At 40.8% G+C, this 9,879-nt stretch overlaps 1 protein-coding gene across 3 annotated transcripts in view; it reads left to right on the plus strand.

Moving 5' to 3' along the window:
- Positions 1-6,247, plus strand: part of snap25a (synaptosome associated protein 25a) — a 40,676-nt gene extending 34,429 nt beyond the window's left edge. For all 3 annotated transcript variants that reach the window (XM_034150703.1, XM_034150701.1, XM_034150702.1), the window contains exons 6-8: positions 1,494-1,613; positions 3,647-3,791; positions 4,681-6,247. In XM_034150703.1, the coding sequence (XP_034006594.1) occupies positions 1,494-1,613; positions 3,647-3,791; positions 4,681-4,749 (334 nt within the window). In that variant the 3' untranslated portion in view covers positions 4,750-6,247. The remainder of the gene's footprint in view (positions 1-1,493; positions 1,614-3,646; positions 3,792-4,680) is intronic.
- Positions 6,248-9,879: the final 3,632 nt, after the last annotated feature.

Here is a 9,879-nt window from a genome sequence, read left to right on the forward strand (position 1 = left end):
GATGTTCAATATTAGGGATCAAAAGGGAAGAGGACAGAAAAACCTTAAAAGAAGAAAGCACGAAAAGAAAGGACTAGACAAGAGCAGCGTGTGTCAGCAGGGACAGGTTTTCTACAAATGTAGCACGAGCAAGTATATGCTACTATATAGAAGTAGAATAAGAATAGTTATATGCAGCTGCTGTAGCAAGCAGCCCCCTCTGTTGGCCAACGCAACCACTACACAATTGAGTTGTCACCTGGCAGGCTTCGCTGCCTGGTCTTTCTTGCCACATAAAATATGATTTCACTTTGCGTGTTGCATTCGACTCGCAGTTTGAAACAGGGACATTTGCCTGGAGAACAAGGATGCCTGGTCACCCTAGATTACATTTTAAGAAATATCAGTGGACTGTTTGAGTGGTGAAAGGTGTTTGGTTGTGCTGCCACGAAAAGTGCCTTAACATTTTGTAGATACAAATATGATAAAACCATAAAATAAAATAAACAATGAACCTCCTTCTCTTACCTTCCCTTTCTATCCCCGACTCTTTAGTGCCAAAACAGACGCTGAGGCGGTGTGACGTTTGACAGGCAGAGTGAGGTGACATTTACAGAGCCATGGAGCGCTGCGATTGCATATCGTGTTAGCACAGCTGTATTTGTGAGACAGAAGCAGCTACAGATTAAACAATGGGTGTTAGTGTCATCCTTAACACACTCTTTACTCCTCTGCCTCACTGCCACCTGACATCCAACTCTGAACCTGGAAGAAAAAAGCGGTGACATTTAAAAAAAAACACAAAACAAAGGGTGGGGGTGTTAGAGTAGGTTAGGTCTAGTTCACCATGGTGTTATTCTCTGTTGACTACCTCCAGTTTCTTGTTTTGTTTCGTTTCCTTTTGGCAGTTTGTTCTACACATTACTCGTCGTCCATCCTAACAATGTGACAGTCCTCTGTGTTGTGTGTCTGCCAAAAGCTTGTCTCTTCTCTGTTATCTGTCACACTGGGACATGTAACTGTGGGATTGGGAGGGGGGGTCCTCATAGCAACAACACAGAACTGCCAGTAGGAATTTAACTTTAAAATAATAAGGAAAAGGCATTGTCACACACTGAGTCACCCAACATGTGGTAGCTAATAAAATGCATGCAAGAATATAAAAATATATCGTGCCTGATTCTGAACAGCATGTTATACCTTACTATTGTGTAACAGCAGAATACAGCTTTACTTAAACCCAATTTACCAACCAGTCTCTGCCTGCTATGCTTTGCTTGACTTAGTCTAGTCCCCACCATATATTTATGTGCTGGATGCATGAAACCAAATAACACCCCTGTGTCAGCTGACCACATTACATATTGACATATATGTTGTTGCAGTACCTCAAATCCAAGGTTCCCTTTGTAGTTCTGACTAATGGGAGCAGCCTGGTTGAGGTCAATTATGATAAGGGTTAAAATGTTGATTAACTGTCCCTCCTCGTCCTCCCTTTCGCTGTCGGTGGCCAGGATGAAAGGTGGAGCCAGCAAGGCCTGGGGGAAAAACCAGGATGGGGTGGTGGCCAGCCAGCCCGCCCGCGTGGTGGACGAGCGTGAACAGATGGCCATCAGTGGAGGCTTCATCCGCAGGTAAGAGAGCAGCTTCAGGTTTACGTATCGAAAACACCTAGGAGAAGGGAGAAAAAAAGTATGTACTGAAAGGTATGTATGAACATTAGAGGAATAGGAGTGTCCGTGTTGGGGTTCGAATAGATTTCAGGTTGTAAAAGAACAGGAAGAGACCTACTCAAAGTTACCGAAGTGAAGAAATACTGGAAAAAATGTCAAGGATAAGACATGGAGAAGTTCTTGGTGCAATCCTTGTCAACCCAAACAGTCCAGAAGCCATCAAACGAATCGTGGAAACATTGTTGATGGAAACGTTGCCCTAACAGTCCTAAAGCCTTTAACCCTTGTGTTGTGTTCAAAAGCTGTTACCGTTCATGGTGTTCGCGGGTCAATTTTGACCCATGATTTATCTCAGTCCAAAACACACCAAAAAAATGACTATCATCCAATATTGTTTTAACTACATCATAACTAACTTATTATGCATTCATAACCGTACAATCCTGTTGTTATTTAATGTTATGGCCCAAAACACATTACACCACATATTGCACATGTGCATGTGTGTGTTCAGGTTCAAGTGTTAGTGTACATATTCTTTGAGAAAGGTTCCCGTGGGGGGAGGGGGGGCAGAGGGAGGGGAGACCAGGTGCATGTTGCGAAAAATTATTGTTACAGTTGATGAAGGGGCTGGGGGAGGGGTGTCTAAAGTCAAAGATGAATCTTGATTGAGCCAAATTTGACCCCGAGTCACCCAAAACAATGCTGCTGGGTCTTCCTAGACCCGAACACCAAATTATACACTTTATTTTTTAGAGACCATCAGACTTGGCAAAAATTATCAAAATCAGTTTTGTAGTGTTTATATAGCTGTTGTGGAGGATATCATGAAGCCTTGTTCCGATAAAAAAAACTAGAGCGTAGTTATTATATAATTTTAACTTGAAACGGGTCACGGGAGACCCGAACACAACATAAGGGTTAATGGAAACGTTGTCGTCAGATATATCCTGATGCAGACAGGTTTTGCTAAAGCACATTTCACTACACTCCAGATATTCTGTCGGACTCCCCGCTAAGAAATCCTGGTTTACAGACAATATCTACTTTTGATATTAGATACAATACTGAATACATGTTGATTACATTTTACAACATTGTGTTACATCATGTTATATGAAATGATCCCATTACAACAGAAGGAGAAGACACAAGCAACATGGCGCCCTGGTAGTTGACCTGGTAGAGCAGGCGCCATGTTCTAAGACATTAACAGCAGCGTTGGTTACAATCTGATCCCCTTGTTTCACGTCATTCTCTTCCCCTGTTCTCTATAACTTCTAAGTATCCTGAGACTGGTATTCATTGGTGGTTTTGAAGAGTAAACATTCAGTTTAGCAAATGCAATTTAAATAGTTTAGACGCTTACATTTTGGTTTTACCTATTTGTCCAAGATATTATTTTTAGTCAGCGTAATTTCAGGGAAATAAAGTAACCTTACTGTTAGTAATTTCAGTTTGTGTTATATAGTAATGTCATAGTTAAGACAGACCCATACCAAATGTCCGTGATATATTTATTTTGATTGTTTTCTCAATTTATATTCAATCTGTATATAGAATTGAACCAGTGCTGGAAACTTGGCGATATCAAATGTAGTTGTGCACAGGATCCTCCTACTGTCATGGTCTGAGGTCATGCCCTGCTCTTCAGAGACTAGAAAAAGGATCAGAGGTTCAATGTGGATGTGAGAGTCACAGAAGGAGCAGGCATCGCCTTGCTCCACCTTTTCATCGTGGCAATTTCATGTGGTTCAAGGTTCAAGGTTCTTTATTTAGTCATACCAACATAGCTACAGTGTAGTTATGCCCATGAAAATCTTGTGTCACAGGCTTCTCCAACAGAGCAACACAAAACACAGATAAACATAAATAAAAAATATAGTGCAAGTAAATAGTAAATAGTAATACAAAAAGAAAAATAGTGTGTTTGACCGAGTGTTTATGCAGACGACACAGTGTTTAAATCTGCCCTTGTGTGTGTGTTTGTTTAGGGTAACAGAAGATGCCCGGGAAAATGAGATGGACGAGAACCTGGAGCAGGTGGGTGGCATCATCGGTAACCTGCGCCACATGGCCCTGGACATGGGCAACGAGATCGACACCCAGAACCGCCAGATCGACAGGATCATGGACAAGGTATGACACGACAAGATCTACATTTCATAGCATTTTTATCTTACACTACAGATCATTTAGATATTTATAAAGATTAAGGTTTTTTATTTATTGTTCTTTATGCATATAATCACTTATTTAAGCCAGTTTTGACTTTATATGGGATTTCAAATGTATTATTTGTAAAGATAGAGATAATGTTAATATTTCCCCTTTCCTAAATAGTTTACCTAAGTACCTGATTAATTTACACTAAGGTTAATATTTTAATTTTGAACAGATTATCTGGCTAAAACTTAATGACAAAAGATTACAGTCCTGGTTGATTTGGCAAAACCTTATTTCTGGTGGTAAGAGAAGATGTGGTTTAATGCTACAGGTTCCAGCATACTAGGGCCTGCAACGTAAACTATTGTTGTTTTAGTTAAGAAGTCAGGCAATAGAGTGGTGCAGGAATGAGTTCTAAAAGCTGGAAATTAGTTCGCATTTTTCCACTTACGGTTGCCTGGTCTGGAAAAAGAATTGAATCTGTTTTTGGTTAGACACAAGCAAACACAAGCTTAGGAGATTTCCCGTTTTATTCCACGACATAACATATTGTCAGTTAATACCACATTCATGACTGTCAGAAGCTTCTATGAGTCTTAATAACAGTGTTTAAATGTGTCTACTAAATGTCATCACGCCTAACATTAGCCGCCTTTAGCTTAGAGTTGGTGATGCGAACCATGTGAGGCCAAATGGCATACACCTTGTTAAACTGTCATCTTCCATCTCCATCTACTTGTAGCAATAGCACGACCACCAGCAAACAGTACCAAAGTGTTCTTGTAAACCTGACTTAAAAATACCACAAAACAGTCAAACTGATATTCTAACCTTCACCCTTTGCCCCTTTTCTTTTACCCAGGCTGATTCCAACAAGACCAGGATTGACGAGGCTAACCAGCGCGCCACAAAGATGCTGGGCAGTGGCTAAACACACCGAGCCCAGAGCGCGGTGGTCCCGGCGTCCCGCGCCACACATCTACAGGCGCTAACATGCTTTCATCATGGTATTGACCTTCTAGGTTTGCACACATGCACATATCACCTCCCCTTCCCATTGTAAATGTTGTTCTGTGTCGTCCGTCGAGCTTTTTCAAGATGATTGTCCTCGTAAAAAGATGATTTCTTATACTCCGTATATCATTCTTTCCAAAGGTTGTATATAGTGCTGACTTGATGGCTCTCTAGCTCACCTGTGAAGTTTTTATTCTCTTTATCGAAATATATATATCATATATTATTATCTATCATATATAATATAGATATATATATTAAAGTACACTGCTCTGGATGATAAGTATATAATAGGAATGCTATACAAGATGTTTGTTTCTATTGTTTTTCCTTATTAGTATCTCAGTATCGTCTTAGTAAAATTGTGTCATTCCATTTCGGCTACTGACATGCTCCTTATTTTGGTGTTGTCACGTCAAAGGGATAAGACTGATGGAAAAACATAAGTTAAGAGACAATACAGGTGAATGGGATTGCAAAGAGCACTTACAATCAAAAGGCAGTCGTTGGTACATTTTCCTTCATCGCAATCATACTGAGTTACTGTAGACAATGTGCAACTAGCCTCTCTGTAGCTGTATTAGACATTGCATTCCAAGTGATGTGAATTGTGCGTTCTCTGCATGACAAATGGTAGATTTTAGTCTTATAAATAAAACCTGTCTGAAAAATATATATAAAAAATGATAACATGGCAGTAGCAAATTGACAAAACGCATGCTCAGTATTAGGACACAGTTGATCCTTCCATACTCCTGCAAGTTTGCAATATTGCCACTCTTTTTGTCTCGATATATTTACCAACTGTGACCATCTCGTTGTAAAATAATGCAAAAGGGATCAAAAAAGTGAGTTCAAGATGAAAACATAAGAGGACTTGGGGTTGTATTGCAAAAGAAATGACCTGTTTTCTAAATGATTATGCAGTTCAGTGATGAAGATGTTGATTATGTGCTGAAAGATGAGGACTGGTTGTGTACTGTAACATAATGTAGGTTTTGGATGCTCTGAAAAAAATAAACGTTTGCAATGTAAAGCAAAGAGGCATATTTCTGAGAGACCTTACTTTTATAAGAAGACTGTATCTGTAAGTTTATTCTCCCCGTGTCGTTTGTTAATGGTAAAAATAATGATAATATTGAACAACAATAACTATACTCTGAAACTAAAAAATACATACAAAGGTTTTTTTTGTTGCTTCTGTACTTTAGAGCTATGCACACCAAATCGCCAAAATGTCAAGTATTTAGAGTAAGGTGATTAAATACCTAATCCTGAATGACACAATAGGTTAGACCGTGAGATTGATGTCCTCAACGCATGTAATATTAAAGACTCCCTCTCTGTATCCTGTCAGTGTGTGAAGTGGTGGACATTTTGTAGCTAGCTGCATTGATTAAAAGTAATAAACCCTAGCCGTGTCTGTCGTTATTGCTCCTGTGAGTTGACAGTCTCTTTCTCTAAGGTCCAGGGTAATATTTAAAGAGAAACACCACTAAGGCTATGCATTGTAGCATTTATATTAGTTATTTGTGTCCTAACTGCTCTAAAACTGGCATCATTTCTAGGCGTAAAGCAGCACAGGCATTTTACAAAAGAACATGATTAATGCGGTGACAGTCAACAAAATATAAGATTTGTAGAACACAGGCTCAATTTGGATACTTCCCTTAGTACACTGCCATGTTGTACACTTTGAAGACTTGCTCAGTTTATGAATTTTGACCAGAGTAGCATTGTCTAAAAATAAAGATGGCTGCTGTGCCTTCAATGGATATCTAGCAAGCAACATTTTGGTTTGCAAATCATTGCAGATTACACAATTAACTCAATTAAGACAACAGTTTAGGAGTATGTTTAAAAAGAAAAAAAGCCACATCTCAAACATTTGTATAGTGCCGTGTTTACTGCACATTATAGCTAGGGGGACCAGATTTTCAAGACTTTTGGTGCGTCCCGCAAATTGAAAAATATTTCATTTTGTTTGGCTAAAACGCTTTTCTAAAATCTGATTTATGACATAAATCAAGATGCGGAGAAAGTGTGAAAATAACACGTTTTGGTTTTATGGAGGGTTATGTTATGTTTGCATTCTATATGCTAAGCTAACAGACGGTTGGTTGTTCCGATATATTTAATGTACAAACAGAAGAATGGTTAAGATATTCCTATCTAAATATCCACAACCAGGTAAAGAAGCCTTTTTCCAAAGATTTCAGACGAAACATGACATTTTCAATTAGTTTGAACATCCTTACTAACATATGTCCTCAGTTTAATGTTAGCATTTACTGTAGCCTACTAGTACCCCACACTGTACAAGGTGTCAAAATAATGTCACCTGAGTGGGGCCAAAACATTGTTAATAACAAGGCTAATGACAATTAAAGTGCAGCATGGATATCCACTTGTTTTAAAGAAATCCTCAACGAAAAAAGCTGCTAAAAAATAGAGTTTGTTTATAAGTTATTTAGCATAATAAATGTTCAACAGTATTGTTAACATTTGTAAAGCTTTATGGACTAAATATGGCTATTCAAATACAAGATACCATAATCAGGCAGTTTAGCACCATCTGGTGTGCACACAGAGTAGTACTTATACAGTCCCTGATATGTGGAGATGTGGTTCATTCAAAAATATTCGATCAGAATATATTTTAAGAGGGGAAAAAGGTTTTGACATACGCCATCATATTTAGAAATGTGAAGAGTCTTTGATCGCTTTTTGAGAGGTCATCAGCTTTTAGGGGGTGGTGATACATGAGTTATACAGGAATACTGCCTCCCCCCACTGAGTCTAGACTCTAGTCTAGACACACTGAAGATCTGCATAGATTTGACGTGGAGTTCGGATTCTCCTGGAAAGAACCCGTGGCCCTGGATGTGAAGAGAACTGGAGGTGAGTGGGAAATGATTTTGCACTGATATGTCAAATGACAGCAGCAGAGAAGAAAAGGACAGTATTGATATGATTCGCTAATGGAGATCATGGCAAAATCTGATTGGTTTATCCAAGAGAGTGAAGGGCCATAGAGAGCCGAAGTCCCTCCCTTTCCGGTGGAACTCCATATATGTATTGAAGTCAATGGCGAGAGAAAAGTTATCTTTCGATCCCGTTTGAATTGTGCCATGAATTACACATATGATGTTTGTAAATCTTTAAAAAATCATTTCCAAGTAAAAAAAGTCACAGTTTGTCCTAAAACTGTGAAGTTACACTTATTTGTGTGTGAAACCGCTCAATGAACTACATCTCTGGTCTCGCACAATACACGTCACCAACACTAGAATGAGGTGAAAAGTATTAAATTAGGTGGAAATCATTACAGTCTGGGCATGTTGAGAGCTGCTATTACACAAAAGGGGAGTTAGTCGGTTCCGTAAGAGCCAGCATGCGGGACCGGCTGTACAAGGTTTCTGTGAGTGTTAAATGAGTGTAATGTGTAACGTTAATGTCAGCTAGCTAACATTAGCTAACAAGGTACACTCCTGTGTTTTGTTATATCTTACACAGGCTCCGCCCTCTACTGGACTCTATGGGTACTACCTCTTAACCATACTATGTGAGCATTCACCTACTGAGATATCTCTAAAGGTAGCCGGCCCCTCGGGGCGGGCCTACCTGAATGTATATACCGTATATAAGGCGGCCACGCCTCCTGACTGTCATCCTTTTCTCTTCAGCGAGCGAGCAACAACTGAAGCAGAGAAAGTAAAACAAGACGCTATTGCCGGCGTGCTGTTGTCAGAAAACACACCTTGCCTGGTATAATAGCTCCGATTAATGCGTTTCACCGTTGAATGTGAAACACAGCGTTAATACGAAGGCGCACGGCCCCAGTGAGAGTGGCCGCGGTGCGTTCAGAGACCTCCGCGGGAGAGCCTTCCCCACTACGGTCCATGCACACTCTACGCGAGGTAAGCGCGTGTGAGTGTCGGGGACACGGTACACTTACGTTCTCCCCATGCTCCTTAGGGACCTGGGAAACGTAGTGCGCAGTGTATAGACACTTGCGCTGGCACCTGCAGGGTGGAGCTATGGGCTTGTTCAGACCAATTAGGCTCTACCCAGCCAAGTAAGCTGCGGCCCCGACTTCTCCACGGTCACAACCGGATGAGAGGAAGTTGGGGTGCGGTGGCTGTTAACCAAAGGCCGGTCAGGGGCAGTGTGATGGGTCGATGTTGTTGGACGACAGGGCGTTTATCCATCAGGGCTCCACCCACTGTACCCATAGAGTCCAGTAGAGGGCGGAGCCTGTGTGATATATAACGGGGAGTTACGTATTGTAACCCTAGTTCTATAAGCACAGGCGGAGCCCTCTACCTAGGGGCCCTGTCTTTCCTATGCCGCTCGCTGAAGAGGGTGTAGGATGACAGTCAGGAGGCGTAGCCGCCTTATATACTGTGGGCCTGCGCGCATTCAGGTAGGCTCGCCCCGATTGGCCGGCTACGTTTATGCAACTCAGTATGTGAATGCTCGCACAGCATGGTTGAGAGTAGTACCCATAGAGTCCAGTAGAGGGCTCCGCCTGTGCTTATATAACTAGGGTTACAATACGTAACCCCCCATTTTAACTCCCGGGGATGACTTGGCTGACGCCAACTTTGTTGATACGATACAGTTTGTGTTGTTGTTGTTGTAATGATGAATCGGTAGGCTTTTGTTCGGGTGCGGAATAATACAATCCATTTATTGTATTGTTGTTTTGCATAATAAAGTCCATTTCCATTCATTCAATAACAAACAATCCTTTCCAGTGTTCATACTAGTGGTACTGCGGTCAAAAAACATTTTGCCCTACCGGGGTCAGAAAAACCCCATCCTGTGACAACACACAGCTTAAATACCTGTGCCATAGGGAATCGGACAGCGACACCCGATGGCACACACAGTGAATAACACACAATGGTGAAACTTCAACCAAAATATGACCATCATTAAAATGGCTCTTACACTTTGTATTCAGCTGCATGCACTGTACAGTATATAGTGCTCTCTGTTTCATACTACAACAGCGGCTATGTTTTTTGCACAGACTTAGGGC

The sequence above is a fragment of the Trematomus bernacchii genome, unplaced genomic scaffold, assembly GCF_902827165.1.
Source record: "Trematomus bernacchii unplaced genomic scaffold, fTreBer1.1, whole genome shotgun sequence".
In the NCBI taxonomy this organism is placed as follows: Eukaryota; Metazoa; Chordata; class Actinopteri; order Perciformes; family Nototheniidae; genus Trematomus; species Trematomus bernacchii.